General features: G+C 48.7%; 1 protein-coding gene across 2 annotated transcripts in view; it reads right to left on the reverse strand.

Moving 5' to 3' along the window:
- The window catches only part of MTOR (mechanistic target of rapamycin kinase), a 124,524-nt gene that overhangs the window by 90,943 nt on the left and 17,930 nt on the right, over positions 1-15,651 (reverse strand). For both annotated transcript variants that reach the window (XM_075550856.1, XM_075550853.1), the window contains exons 9-19: positions 14,303-14,489; positions 13,295-13,423; positions 12,242-12,486; positions 10,733-10,948; positions 10,231-10,436; positions 7,616-7,738; positions 6,874-6,963; positions 6,619-6,711; positions 5,501-5,635; positions 5,144-5,273; positions 3,510-3,760 (exon numbers count right to left, since the gene is read on the reverse strand). In XM_075550856.1, the coding sequence (XP_075406971.1) occupies positions 3,510-3,760; positions 5,144-5,273; positions 5,501-5,635; positions 6,619-6,711; positions 6,874-6,963; positions 7,616-7,738; positions 10,231-10,436; positions 10,733-10,948; positions 12,242-12,486; positions 13,295-13,423; positions 14,303-14,489 (1,805 nt within the window). The remainder of the gene's footprint in view (positions 1-3,509; positions 3,761-5,143; positions 5,274-5,500; positions 5,636-6,618; positions 6,712-6,873; positions 6,964-7,615; positions 7,739-10,230; positions 10,437-10,732; positions 10,949-12,241; positions 12,487-13,294; positions 13,424-14,302; positions 14,490-15,651) is intronic.

Here is a 15,651-nt window from a genome sequence, read left to right on the forward strand (position 1 = left end):
CCAATCCATCTTGTTGATCGGAATCCCTTTGTGCTGACCTGCTTTACCAAGCACGATGCCCCTTTTCAAGGACTGATAACATGTCCAAGCACATGATACAAATTCTACTCATGAGGAGCACTTTGGCCATACTTCTTCCAAAACAGATTTGCCCATTCTTCCATGCAGTCCATAGTTTATTCAATACTCTCCGCTAACATCATAATTTGAAAGCATCGATTGTTTTTCAGTCTTATTTATTCATTATCCAGCTTTCACATGTCTATTGGCCAAGTTGTATGGATTTTGGTTATCTTACATTGAGTTACAATCCGCGCTGAAGGCTGCAGCTGCTGCCTTTCATTAACAAGTGCTTCAAGCCCTCCCTATTTATTTTTAAAAATACTTTTATTAGGGGTTCTTACATCTCACCACAATCCACACATTCATCCAGGGTGTCAAGCACATTTGCACATATGCCGCCATCATCATTTTTAAAGCAGTCTCTTCCCACCTGAGCCCCTGATATCAGCTCCCATTTCTTTCCCCTCCCTACCTCCCCCGCCCACCTTCCCTCACGAACCCTTGATAAATGATTATTATTTTCATATCTTATATCATCCTCCACTGCCCCTCGCCCACTTTTCCATTATTTAATCCCCCCTGGAGGGGGTATAGGTTGATCCTTGTGATCGAATCCCCCTTTCTCCCCCCACCCTCCCCTAATCCTCCTTTTATCTCTGCTCTCATTGTTGGCCCTGAGGGGTTTATCTACCCTGGATTCCCTGTGTGTCGGGCTCTTATCTGTAGCAGGGTGCATGCTCTGGTCTAATCCGATCTGTAAGGTAGAATTGAGGTCATGATAGTGGGAGAAGGAAGCACCAAAGAACTGGAGGAAAGTTGTGTGTTGTATTGGTGCTATGCTGCACCCTGACTGGTTCATCTTTTCCCTGTGACCCCTCTGTGAGGGGATGTCCAGTTGTCTACAGATGGGCATTGGGTCTCCATTCCATGCACATCACCCCCAACCTTCACCTTGGGTATGATTTTGTTCTGGGTCTTAGATGCCTGATACCTGATCCCATTGACACCTCATGATCACACAGGCTGGTGTGCTTCTTCCATGTGGGATTTATTGCTTCTCAGCTAGAGGGTTGCTTGTTTATCTTCAAGCCTTTTAAGACCCCAGATGCTATATCTTTTCATAGCCAGGCACCATTAGCTTTCTTCACCACATTTGCTTGTACACCCATTTTGTCTTCAGGGATCTTGTCGGGAAGGTGAGCATCACAGAATGCCGGATTGTTAGAACAAAGTGTTCCTGTGTTAAGAGAGTACTCGAGTCGAGGCCCAGTGTCCATTTGCAACCTTAACTCTTAACATATAGATATGAGTTAATAGTTCTATTCCCCTCATTATATATATACATATATATATATATATATATATATATATATATATATATATATATATAATATATATATATATATCCTTTGCTTCCTGGTTCTTTCCTCTATTTTCTTTTACTTTCCTCTTGTCCCACCATCATGTTTGGCCTTCATTCGGGTTTAGTAACTCACTGCTACATTGCCCTTGATTAAGCCCCACTAGGCATCCTATGCCCTTCTCTCCATTGATTTTAGTTCACTTGTCCCTGGGTTGGCTGCCCCCCACACCTTTCTTTCTCCCATCTCCCCTTCTCCTGTATCCCCTCGGAACCATTGGTCTGTTCTTTTCATCTCTGAATTATTTATCCCGCCTAGCTTATCTAGATAGACATGCAGATACACTGACAAACGCAAAAAACAGGCAAAGTCAAATAAGACAACAAAGGAAGTCAAGACCAACAAAACAATAACAACAACAAAAAGAAAGTCACTGACAACAATGGAAAAGCCTATAAATAGTTCAAGGTCTGTTTATTGGCCTTTACGAGTGTTTTCCAGTCGAGTCTGATGGGGTGCCCCACTCTGCCTCCACAGTCTATTTTTGGTGTTCCCCGGGAATTTCATCACTTTGCGACCCTTGCTGCTCTGTTGCATGCCCTTAGTGTTTCACCCCAGCGTGATGGGGTCAGCTTGTGCACAATTCCTGCAGTGTCTCCAGTGTTGTCTCCACAGCATTATGGTTTAGTGAGGGACGTCACTCTCGTGGTGGGGCTGGCCCTATGGTCCTCTCTGCACTGTCTGCTCCGAGCAGGAATCAATTCTCGGGACTTGGTGTGCCAGATGAGCTCCCCTCCCTCTCCATCCCTTTCCATTTCTCCAGTGCGCGCTAATCAAACACACCCCCTCCCCAAGTGGTAGCCCCAGTGCTGTTCTCTGAAGAACATTCTTCTGAGGGGCGATGCCCTCCTTATTTAAAGCCAGGAAGGTTGATAACTGTCTTGTGGCTCTAAAATTTCCTTATTCTTGGGAAATACAAAGTAAAGCGTGAAGTATTGGTGGATAAAGGTCAAGAACATATGTAATTCCCTTTCCTGGCGTCCAAAGGGGAAAACCAGAGAGGGGAGGAGGGAGATGAAGCAAACGGGGTATAAAATGTTAGCAAGAGGTGAATCTGAGTAAAGCTTATGTAAGTGACCTTTATACGACTATAATTTTTTTTGGAAAGTTTAAATTTATTTCCAAATAAGAAATTAAAGTTACAGAACACAATACACTGAAGAAAAAAAAAAGCATACTTAAGTCCACAATGATATTTAACCAAAAAAAAGAGAGAGAGTGTGCGAGGGGAGAAAGGGGCAAGCTCTCCTTTGCATAAAAATGTCCACTAACGGAAGCAGGAGTGCCATCAGTGTGATCCTGGCCTGGGACATGGATGCTGCCGCCAGCAGGTGAACAAAGGGAGGTAAAGCAGAGGGACAGCAGAAAAGAGGAAGGCCTCCCATGAGGTGGACGGACACCGTGGCTGCAACAGTGGGCTCCAACAGGAACAATCGCGAGGCTGGCGCAGGACCAGGCAGAGCGTGGTTCTGTTGTGCACAGCGTCATTATGGGTCGGAACTGACTCGATGGCACCAGACGACAATAGTCTCAAAGTATCAGCCCACAAAGTTGTTCTTAATGACAATAGAAAACCCCTAACTTTCCAATAGTGCAATTAGCTGGACATCAACTAAACCACATGTTCAAACTTCCCATCAGCAATAATGACTTATGAGCTGTAGTAGTAAGAAATTCACAATCTCAGCTATATGGTATTCTCACCACTGTCTGATTTAAATCTAACCACGAAAGAAGCAATCAGAGACCCAGACAGTGGGACATTTAAGAGAAGGCTGAACTGAATTCCATCCTTCCCCTCAGGCTATTCATCTTAGACACAATTTGAGGGAATAAGCCAAGAAAACTGGACCGAGCTGATTGTACTTTTTGACTTATCTTAAGTGACAGAATTCAAGAGGGAGAAAGGCATTAAGTTCAAGAATAAGCAGTGGGCATTATTAGGAGGCTGAGGCCAGGGGATAAGTCTTCGGTGGATGTGTGTGGTAACAGCAGAGGAGCAGCATTGGGGTTTTAGCTACTTACCTCCCGGATGGCCCCATCACAGACCCGAATGACATTAAGGAATGTGGGCATGACCTGGGGCAGGAACTGCACACACTTGAGCCCCAGGGACTTGAAGATGAAGGTGATGGCCTGGACCACCATGGTGTGATGCTGAGAGAGGGATTGGTCCCGGAAGATCCGCATTAGGGCCACCATGGAGACGGCGGGGTAGAACTCATCCAGAGGCAGGTTTCCCATGTTGACCAGCATTTCACTGGTGCTGTAGTCAGCTAGGGCAAAGGGAGAGAGGACATTCATGAGGGGCACGCAACAATTGTGAGGATGGCGCAGGGTGGGTGGTGTTTCCTCTGTTGTACACAAGGTCCCTATGGGTCAGAGTGGTCTCAATGGCATCTAACAACAACGGTGTGGCTACACTCTGAGTGGAGGCAGAACAGCCAACAATAAAAAGCACCCTCAGTCACGGTAGCTTGCTAATCTTTCTCCCAGGTGTGTGCTGAATCATTTGGGAATGTGGGGGCTTGTTAGGAGCCCCTGAACACACCCTCACATTCAAGACTCAAAACCCATCAGAAAACCAAAACTTTGGTTTTCTTTACTACCCATGTCAGAAAAGGCCCGAAAGGGTAGGATGGGGTTTCTTTACACATGATGTTTAACTTGCTTCTTACCATTACGGTTCCCCACTGCGCAGCTGAAACCATCAATAAAAATAATGACTTTCTCAAATGAAAGTAAAGGGAATTAAATTAGGCAAACATCTGCTCAGCAGCTGCTTGGTGCCCCTGAGGGGATTTAGACCAGTGAGTGGGCAGATGAACCTGACCCGAGCACGTGGGACCTCAAGGGCTCTGAGGGTCCCTGAGGTACAGCGAGGAAGGGAAGCACTAACAGGTCAAGGACTGGGGGCTGCCAGTGGTGCTGAGTAAAGGAGGACCAGCTGCGAGGATGTGGCCCAGGCTCAGGGCCTGGCAGCTCCGGGGGCAGCAGGTAACCCTTCTCAGCTAAATGTGAGGAAGGGGAAATGGCAAGCAGCACGCGTCTGTCTCTACAGTTGGTTTGAGAACAACACTTGGCTGGGAGAGGTGGGAGGGAACCCGTGGTTGAACTCACTCACTCGGGAGCAGACCCGCTCTTTGACATTCGCTTCCCCAGGTGGACAATAGGGTTGCGTCTGGAACACGCTACAGGGTTCCTGCAGCCCATGTTTACGGTCCTCTCCAGCTCGCGGGCAATGGGTCAAAAGGCAGCAGCGCTGGGCTGGCCCTCTCGACAGACCAAAGAACCGAGGGTTTCTGACTCACTAGTTCCTCTAGGCCCTTGTCTTGATCTGCCTTCGATTTCCAGTCAATGAGAGGAGGAAAAAATACATTCCACTCCCTTCCTCCTTGGGTGTCAGGAGATTAAAAGAACCCCAAAGAAGAAGTAGCAAAGAATGGGAGGAGAACATGGGCTGTCCCAGGTGTACAGACTTGGCCTGTGGACACGGAAGCTGAACACGCCGAGAGGCAGCACCGCTGCGAGGGTGCAAGAGGAAACAACTGGCTTTGTCGTCCGAAGCTGCTACGTGAGGCGAGAACCCATCATGTCCTCATGATCTATTCAAGGTGCTTCCCAGACCCGGTCAGCTGTGCGGCTCAGGGACCACTTACAAGAGTCCTGGCTTGACTTTGATTCTGACAGGCTGACGGCAGAGGCGTCCCGGGACTGGTCAATCATGCCGATGTTCACTTTGTGCTTGTAGGGGTCCAAAGCCCCCAGGAGCCCTAACACGCGAATGGCCTGAGGGTCAAGGGGGGTAGACACAGAGACAACACTCATCACTACCTCGTCTGCTCGCAACAGGCTTCGCGTCCTTTCTTTATGCTCTGCGTTACCCGGTGCGCACCCGAGGCACGGGAGAGACCCAGAGCTCAAGGCTGTCAGAGCATATTACCACTGCTACCTTCTCTCGCTCGCCATTTCCCCAACAAACCCGTGAAGACCAAGTTTGCAGCCATGTCCTCTACCTCTCTGCGTGTACCCTGGTTCTGCTCAGTCTTCAGAAAATTCAGCAGCACCTCAAGCAGAGTGGGGTACTTTCTGTAGGGCTCCACCACATAGCCTGTGCTGGCCACCAACTGTCCCAGGGTCCACAGAGCCACCTAGATAGGACAGGGATCACAAGGTACAATGAGCCAGGGACAGCAAAGGAAACGGCCTGTCCGCTTCGCTAACCAACTCTGAATAGAAAGCCTGAAAGGCAGCACATGAACACAAGGCTACTCAAAGACAACTGTGCAAGCACCGCTGGACTGAAGAGTAAACACACGGTTCTCCGAGGAAACGCATCACGCGCTCACTGCAGTCGAGCCAATGCTGACTTAGTGACGCCCTGTGGGTTGTCAAGACTGTCACTACTTATGGGAGTACAAAGTCAAGTCTTTCTCCCGCGGAGCTGCTGGTGGTTTCAAATGGCCAACCATGCGGGTTGAAGGCTAATAACTACTACACCACCCATAGTGACTCTTTAGGACAGGGTAACACTACTCATGTGCGTTTCTGAGACGGCAAACAGGTTGCAAGAACAGAAAGCCCTGCCTTTCTCCCTCTTGGAGTAACTAGTAGTTTCGAACTACTGACCTCATGGTTAGCAGCCCGACTCATAACCACCACACCACCAGGGCGCCTCATGCAAAGACATGGTCCTTCTACACTTACAATGACTAACAGCAGAAGTCTGATACCAAGGAAAATTAAAATGTTCTCAATTTCCATTTAATCAGCTAAAGACCTCGCATGACTACAGTGAACCACGCTGGGTGAGGGCGAGGTGAGGCTGTGCCTGCCTGCCGAGCCTGTGCAGGTGGCTTCCTCAATGTGCCCGCACCCTGGAGGACTGCAGCTCTGAGACGGCCTCATTCTCTTTTGTCTGGAGGACATGGCCCGAATTGGCCCTGATACGCATTGGAAGTGACCCAGGCTAGGAGCACAGCCAGTTCTGGTTTGAAGTCTTTCTTGTGTTTACTCATTCAACCAATACTTCTGAGCACCGAACGGGGCCCACTCCACTGGCGGGGAACGAGAGGGACTAGGTCTCTGGCCTCATGAGGTCCTGCCCTCTCAGCCAGAAAGTGGTGGAACTCACCTGCCTTTTGGCCAAAAGAGAAGAGTCCTGGAGCATGTCCATGATGATAATAAAAAGCTCGTCAACCCATTTCCTCATTTCTAGGCCACTAACCTACAAAATTTAGTCACAAGTGATAGATAGGATTAGAAGTTACGACCCATACATATTTACACATACATATTATATATATAATATGTAAAATGGGTGATAAGATAATTTGGCATCTTCAAGTTAACTTCTCCCATGCTTTGGAAAAGCAGTTGTTCCGCTCACCTGAGCTAATTCTCCTATTGTAGCCAAGACATTATTGATGACACCAGGGTTTGGGTCTGGGTCCGGGTCTTTCAGTTTCAAAATTAAAGCCTATGGAAAGATGGCAGGAGATGGTGAATAGAGATTACAATATACTATAAACTGTTTTTTAACTTAAAAAAAATGTACCCGAGTCAGTCTCTCTCTCTCTCTCTCTCTCTCTCACACACACACACACACACACACAGTACTTCTCAGCTGCATGAATCCAAGCTTTCTCTGGAATGGTGCTTCTCCAACTTTTCTCACCCCAGGCACGTGTCTGACATAGTCGAGAGGTGGGCAGTCCCAGGACTAAGGAACACTTCCTGTGCATCTGTGAGATCATTTACTCCCCCACAATAGTAATGACTCACACAACTTTGGTACATTCAAACTTCAAGGCTGATTTACATGTTAGACCTCGTGTTTTCGTCATTTCGGGGAGCTATTATACACCACTATCCATCTCTTTCTTCTTGCCAAACACATCTGATGATATGCTTTCAACATCCATCTTACCCCTCGTAAGACCACTTTCCTGTAAGTGTGAGACTTCCCATCGAAAGTGCTTGAGGTGGCCCTTGTCGCCAAGCCGGGAACCACAGACATTACCCAGGTGATCCACCACGGCCGTGAGCACTCATCCCTCCCATCTCGCCACGCACAGCGACACAGGCAACCTGGAGAGGAAGTGCCAGTTCCAGCCTCTGCTGGGCATTACCTTCAGAATTGGCTCCATGTAGGGGCGGATGAGTCGGGGGGCGTTGGAGACGAGGTGCCCCAGCATGCGGGCACTCTGCTCTTTGATCCTTCCTATGCCACTGTGCTCAAGCTCTGTCAAGATCTGCCAGGACGAAGGGCTCATTACTGCAGCGGAAAGGCTTGAGGAGGCCCATGTGCCAAAGGGGGAACGTGGGAGCCAGGCCTCCACTGCGGGGCATGTAGCTGCTAGTCACACCACAGCAAAGGACCCCCGTGCACCTAATAAGACAGTCTCAAAATATGCCGCCCCTGGAGACCTGGTCAGAAACTAGTCACCTCGCTTTCAATCACACCCTCTCCCCCAGGGGCTTACAATCTTCTCCGGGGTGCAGATTTGAAAAGTGCTGCACCGTGGTGGCAGATGGAGGAGAGCAACAGGGAAGGCTGTGAGCAGAAAGCAGGGCAGAGCTCTCAGGGAGGAAAATCTTGGCCCAAGTGGGCAAGGGCAAGTACAAAGACAAGAGCTGAACAACAAAGGCAAACAGGAGATTCCCTAACAAATAACTATGATGAAAGAAGTGTCGATGCTCAGCAGTTTCAGGCACATCTAGACCAAACCCAACGATCAGAGAGCCTATCTAGAGCATCCTCCTGAACCTGAATCAACAGAGGTAAGTAACATGCTTGTTCTGACACCCTTCAAACATCCGGGCATTGTGCTCCTGGTGACAAGAGACTTTTGGACCTAGACACTTGCTATAGACAGACCGCTGGATAGCCGAGGCTGGCAGCACGAACTCTCTCAGCAGAGAGGCAAGTGAATGTCACAAGCCCAGGGTACTGAGAAGCGATGACGGGCCATCAAGAGACTTAGTGGCAATCACCAGGATTACTTCGATCAAGTAACCAGGACTTAGATCAACAGGATTACTTTGATCAAGTAACCAGGCCTTTCTGGGTTCCCTTGCTAGCAGACAGCAGCAAGAGGGGATGGTGAGGGTACAGAGAACAGACCCGCAGCAGCGGAAGAGATAGCTGGCTGGGAGACGAGGGGAGCACAGTCTGGGATGGAGCAGGGCCAAATTTGAGCGCCTCAAATTAGTTCCAGAGTCCGAAGCATTGTTGCGCCCTAATAACAATCCGAGAACCAAGACATCAAGGAAATCCCAATGTGCATTTAGTTTATTTCCCTTACCAAGGCCTGAAGATGTGTAGGTCCATCGAGGAAAATGGTATCGAAGGTTAGGAATGAATTTTTAAAGTATTTTCAAAACTTTGGTGTTTCAAAGTTAGTCTCAGGACTCGGAAGATTTACTCAATGATGTTTCACACTCTGCAATGCCAGAAAACTACGATGGCCCGAGGGCTTGCGTCTGTTTCAGACCGGAGCCCAGTCTGAGCTGTGCACTGAGTAGATGCCAGACACTCAGCAGTGCCCAGGACAGAGCAGATACTCAAAACAGAATGCTGGCCGGATGGACAGACTGATGTGATTATGACTAGTTCTGTATCCGTGCAATATGATTTGAGCTGGCAGGCCCAACAATGATTTCTTTTTCTGTCCAAAGTGCTAGGTACTTTTAAAAGACTTAAAATGATGGAAACCCTAAATGTGGCCAACAGTTAAAGAAAGAAATACTTAGGCTACAAAGAGAAGTACTAATATATGCATGGTATTCCAATTTGTTGACTGATAATATAGTTTATAGCTACTCTAATTATGATAAATTACTTAGAAATGACATTACTCTAAGGGAAAGGTTACATGTACTAATGCTTCTCTCTGCGTATGCTCTTTACATGCTGTAAGGTATGGCGAGGGTCAGGACGCACAGAGAGAGGTAGGGAGGGCAGGGGAAGGGAGAGGACTGAGAGTCCAGTCACATCAAGACCCAGAAGAGGCGGGCAGAAGTAACTGGCGACAGGAAGGACTGGACCATGCATCATCCTCCGTGAGGCCGGAGAAGTAACGGCAGGTGAAGACAAACCTGAGGGGCCGAGCTTCAGCCGAACTGGAAATCCTACTAGATCTCGCAACCATGCCAACCTGAATCTACAGTAGGGTACAGTTTAGCTTGGCATCTCGTGGTATTTCAGAGAGAAAGCCAGGAACCATGGACTGGGGGCAGTGTCAATGAGACATGTTGGAACCATGCTCCTATTTGTTATTTTTGCTAAGAACCATGGCATCTGTGCTTGACCTGGCATCAGCAAGAGAACCAGGAGAGAGGCACGAGAGCGAGCAAGGTGCTGGGGAGACAGTAACATCTGCAGCAGCCTGAAATGGGAGAGCTGCTGACCAGGCAGGAAGAAAACAGCCGCAGATGGGGGGTGGTGGGGGTGGTCTGGTGCTGTCCAATCACTGGCACGGACTCAACGACAGGGGATGTCGTTAGCTTGGACCTAAGCAGCACCCTGGAGCCGCACTGGCCAGAAGCTTCCAACAGCCACGAGGACCTCAACTGTCAAACCTGGAGAAGAGGTGGATTCTTGGGGTCAAAGATGGTATTTACCAGCAATCTCAATGGCTCGCCCCCTCCCTCCCCCACGCCTTCTGTCTTCAACTCTCTCCCCTGCAGCCCTCAGAGCAAGAGTACCCACTCGAGTGCCTCCAGGTTGGACGGTCCTCATTACCTGGATGAGCATCTTGCGCAGAAAAGGCATGACAAAGGCTGGGTTCATGCTACTGAGGCGGCCCACGGTGCAGATAGCCAGCTCCCGGATCTCAAACACCTGGTCATTCAGGGCCACAAACAGCGCCTGTAAGTTCTCTGCCTGGGCCAGGTGCGCATCGAAGCGCTCATCCAAGGATGCCAAGACACAGTAGCGGATGTCAGGGTCTGTAAAAGCAATTGGGCCTTTGAAAAATCTCTTCAGTCACCTCACCCTCCTTTCAATATCAGAACCACCTGGCTGAGTCCCATAGACCTTTTCTCATCGAACCTTCCACCGTTTTCCCTCCACTCATGGAAAAAAAGGAATAGCACTAAAGGCTCATCATCTTACACCATAGAGGGGAGTAGCCAGGACTGCCGCCTTGGCAGAGAAAAAGCCGGCCAAGTCATAAAATTCGCTACTTCCCAACTGCCCCAAGGTCCTACACATCTCTAGAAGGCGTCTGTCGCGGCGGCGTTACCAGGATCTGTGATCCCAACCACGAGCAGTTTGCTGAGCACATCCGCCACCACTTGCACGGCAGTCTGGCTGACCACGTGAGCATGGCCACTGATGAGGTGGATGGAGGGCGTGAGTAGGCGGGAGCAGGTGCGGGCGGCTTCCACGCGGATCTCCTTGTGCTCGCTGTTCAGGAAGTGATCTGCACAGTGGCGGACAAACTGGGTCAGCGAGTGGCCTGGGTACAAGTGCAGAGAGGAAACCATCAACACAGGTGCTTCGGAAATGTAGCTCTGCAACTCACTAGATGCATTTTCCATTCCTCCACAACCAATTCCATTTCCTGCGGGATACTGATCAACACAATATTGACCCAGAACTCTCCCCTTAAAAGGGTAGCCCTTGGGCTTTGGGTCAGCAGAAAGGCAATAGAGGGAGGTAAGAGAGCAGGGAGACAGGAACAAGGTCCTCCTCCCCACTCAAGCCTTCTCCACTCCTGTCACAGAGTAAGCCATTCGTGTGTTGTTATGATTCAAGCCCTGATGTTCTGAGAGGGTATGGCAATTCCTGAGCAGTATTCCCATCTGTCTTAGTTCCCAGATTAAAGGACCAAAGAAAGCCTGATGCAGGTTATGCTTAAAACACAGCTCATTCCTATGGATGGGAAATAAGTTATCCTAGGTGTTAATCAGTGCAAGCGGAGTAACTGCAATAGTGGAACCCAGGCGGCTACAAGTCCAGTCTTAAGACCAGCGATTCTCAACGACCCTTTCACAGGGGTCGACCGATTCATCACAGTAGCAGAATGACAGTGATGAAGTAGCAACGAACATAATGTTATGGTTGGGGGGTCACCACCACACGAGGGGCTGTATGAAAGGGCTGTGGCATTAGGAAGGTTGAGAACCACTGCTTTAGACAATATGTTGAGGTTTTTTACACCTTCTTGCTCTCCTGTAGTCTTGACTAATACTACTGACAGGACCTTAAGTTTCAATTTCAAAAGGATCTCCCCCCACCCCTTGAAATCTCTCTCTCTGGGGTATGTATTGATGGGGGTTTCTCTGAGGCTTAGGTTTCTAAACTGAAGGATACAGGCCTCACCACTCTTGGAGATCACACTTCCATAGGAATGGAAACACGCAAGAAGCCACTTCTTAAAATCTGCCTCAGCACTGTGGAACTGGGGAGGCATCTCTAACTTCCTTTTTCTGAAGTATGATTTCACCAGATACTTCTGAGTACTATCTTCTCCAAAACTCCATATGGGACTCAGAAATAAACAAAGGGTCTAAGAATGAGTTGCTCCAGGTTCAACTAGGTTGTCTCCTGGAGTCTTGGCAAGATCCCGGAAACCCAGCCACCGCATTCCTTACCCCGGGTGCCCGCAGCCCTCAACACCTGGCAGAGGGCACCGCATTCCTTATCCCAGGCGCCCCGCAGCCCTCAACACCTGGCAGAGGGCACCACATTCCTCATCCCGGGTGCCCGCAGCCCTCAACACCTGGCAGAGGGCACCGCAATTTCTTACCTTCAAATTCAAAGCTGCCGAGAGTTCGAAGGGCAAGAGTAATGCTGCCCACGTCGCTGGCCTCGGGGAGGGCTGTGAGGCCAGGAGAGGCCAGCTGATGGGCCAGGCCCTTGGGCATGCCTGGGTGACGCAGGGGCTTGTGCATGAGGACCAAGGAGAGCATTTTGAGCAGTCCATCCTGAATGTCCTTCTTCAGCTGTGGGATCTGGCGGCTCAGGTCATAGAGCACTGCCGTGAGAGCGGGGCTGGGGGAAGGAGACCAGTCACATGTGGGGCTGGGCACAGGACATGTGCGCTGTTCTTGCCCAGCAAGGGGGCCTTTAGAGTAAGGTGACCAGACGTCCGATTTCTAACAATTATTCCCGCGTCCTGCGGCGTTTTTAAAAAGTCCCAATTTTTGTAAAGAATGCACGACAAGCTAGGGTAAACAGTTTTCGGCTGCCATGTGGCTATTTCGCCAGGGTATGAGTTTTATCAATGCTGTCCCACTTTACCAATGTTAAAATCTGGTCACCTTACTTTAGAGAGAATACTAGGAAATGGAGTTAATTCCCTAAAGTCTCGTGGCCTGACCCTCAGATTTCAGATCAATCAAGAAGTGTCTGGTTTGTGTTACGGTAGCACTTGCTTAATATTATTCAGCACAATGCAGAAGGCTGAGTTTCAATAAATCATCCAGAAGGCCGATTGAGAACCCTGTCCTTATTGAGAATAAAGCTAAGATGCTGCAACAATTGGCTTAATATTAATATAATAGTTGCAAATATGTTTAAAGCAATTCCTGTGTGCACAGCATTATGGTAAGAGTCACTATTTCATGGACCCTCTCACTTAAATCCTCACCAGAACAGAAGCTATAAAAATTGCTATTATACCCACTTTTCAGATCCAAAAACTAAGGCTCAAGAAGTTCAGTAACTTAGCCAAGATCACACCTCTAGTTACGGAAGGAGCAAGGGTCTGGAACCAGCCTGCCTGTGGGGCCTGCTCTCCCCGGCCTGTCCAATCTGACGCACAAAAGACACGCCCTCCCTTTCACACAGCCGCACCCACCTCAGACCCACTGCCAGCATGGGCTCCAGCAGCTCCTTTATGTCTTGCTGGATGCCAGGCCCCATCGCCCGAGCCAGCATGCTGATGCAGGTGAACACTGTAGCATCCACCTGCATCGCCTTCTGCCTCCTGCAATGGAACAGAGAGCGGCTAGTTAGACATGACAACCTCTTGTAATGTTCTCCCTCAAAATCGCCTTGGGGTAAGGAGGACAAGGCCACCACTCGTACGCGTGCAGGCTGGCTACTGCACAGTCTCAGAGGGCACAAATCGTCGGCAATGTCTCTGTGTCTGACGATCCAGCAGGTGGCAGTAAAGCGTTTTGAGGAAGGGTCCCCTTTCCCGAATCCACACAAAGGCCCAGCGTACCGACCCATTTAGGAAGCACACTGAACACTGTGTTTGTCAGGACGCAGAGCGCAACCTCCAACTATCCCAGTGCTTGCTCTTATTCAGAGGGAATGAAAAGATGATGAGATTGATGAGCGTTAGAATGGGCAGGGCTCATTAACTCATCAGAGCAACTCTAGCTGCTAAATCCAGGGAGTAAAAAGGCCAACTATCAGGCTACAGCCAATGAACAATGACACCTGAGCCTTAGACAAAGGCCCTCTGGCCTCTCCCTCTTGCAGGGGGCTGAGGGGTTCTCCTGGCGAGGTGAAAGGGCTGATGGAACCCCAGTGATAAGAGATGGCTGGTAGGGCCCCTCTGTGCCAGTCTGGGACTCTTTGCTTGAGGTGCCTTATCAAGAGAACGCTAGAGAAAAACGAAAGCCCGGGGATTTCCAGCAAATAGGAATACTGAAAACAGCAGTGGCGTGTAACATGTTCACAGGCTATTCACCTTCCCGACACATTGACACGCTCCTTCCTTTAGACAGGCTAAACGCCACTGATGAAAAGCTGTCTTTGATCTGCCTCCTTACACCCTGGAAGTTAGTGACACACCGAAGAGGGAGAGTGGGACGTGCACCCTCCCTCCCTGGGCAAACAGCACAGAGGTGCTTACTTATGGGCGAAGTCCTTAGGGGGCAGTGCTGCCCGGATGATGTCCAGCACTCGAGGTAAGTAGACCTTAAACTCGGATCTCACGGCCACAGAAAGCAATCCCAAGGCCTGGAAGGCCGCTGTGCGCTCCTTCTCCTTTTTCACACAGCTTAGGACGTGGCTCATGGCGTCTTGAAGGTACTGGGTGTCTGAGCATGGAAGAGACAAAGCATAGGCTCTCGCGGTCCCAGCACAGAGCTCTGCGAAAGCACTTACATTTAAGAATAAATTCAGGAAGCAGATTGGAAAGATGCTAAGAGTTCAGAGGGTGCACTATCCAAATTCTCATGCTTTATCACCGCTCCTCAGACACATCTTTTGGAAATAGTAGAAATTTAAGATTTCCTTTAATTAAAATAAAAGCATCTCCAAAATTTCATCACATAATTGTTCCCATTAGTGTTATTTACAAAGATTATTGTAGTTTTCACATACAAAGAGCCCCTTAAATAAAGTGCATGTTCATATGAAAATATGTATAGTATGCACAGGAAACTGAGGCAGAAGGGGGCTGCATGATTTGTAACACAAAATCTAGCACACACTATTTGTGCAAAAATCCATTGCCTGATTTTGTTTAAGAAATATATTCGAGTTTGTTTAAAAACAAAGAGAGAATGATCTAAATTATTTTGTTTTATTGAAATTTAGAGTACTACTTTGCAATAGACATTCAGCTTCGGTCCGGAAATCACTTTGCTATTGTCTAGAGATTTCTTTTGCTATAGTTATATTTGATGGAACAAGATTTAGTCTGTAATTTGGAAAGCCACATGTGCAATTTCATTAAGTTTATGTAAGCCAATATGTGTGGGTAAGCCATTCTGAGAGAAACGAAGTTACAGTGTTGTTATCCCTCTGAAGGTTGGGACTTCCTGATCCTTCCCTCGTTTCCATTTCAGCTCCTCCACCAACGAAGGGTCCAAATCAGTGCGCCAGCAGCACACAGGGAGCAGGGGTCAGGGTGCTGAGGGTGTCAAAAGCACGTGGAGACAGTAAGTAGATCAGGTTGCTGGTAGAGGTCATGGGGTCAGTTCCAACTCCCAGGGGCCTCCGTCCCAGAGAACAAAACACTGGTCCTGGCCATCCGCACTACTGTTCTTGTCGTTGACCTCATTGTTGCAGCCACTGTGGTCCATCCATTTTGTCCAGGGCCTTCCTCTTTTTTACTGCCCCTCTACTTTACCAGACGTGATTGTCCTTCTTCAGGGGCTGGTCTCTCCTGACAACATGCCAACACGTAACATAAAAATCTTGACAGCCTCAATTTATCATGAGGTTGCTTATTGGTCCATTTGTAATGATTTAAAT

This window comes from Tenrec ecaudatus, chromosome 1 (genome assembly GCF_050624435.1).
Source record: "Tenrec ecaudatus isolate mTenEca1 chromosome 1, mTenEca1.hap1, whole genome shotgun sequence".
Taxonomy (NCBI): domain Eukaryota; kingdom Metazoa; phylum Chordata; class Mammalia; order Afrosoricida; family Tenrecidae; genus Tenrec; species Tenrec ecaudatus.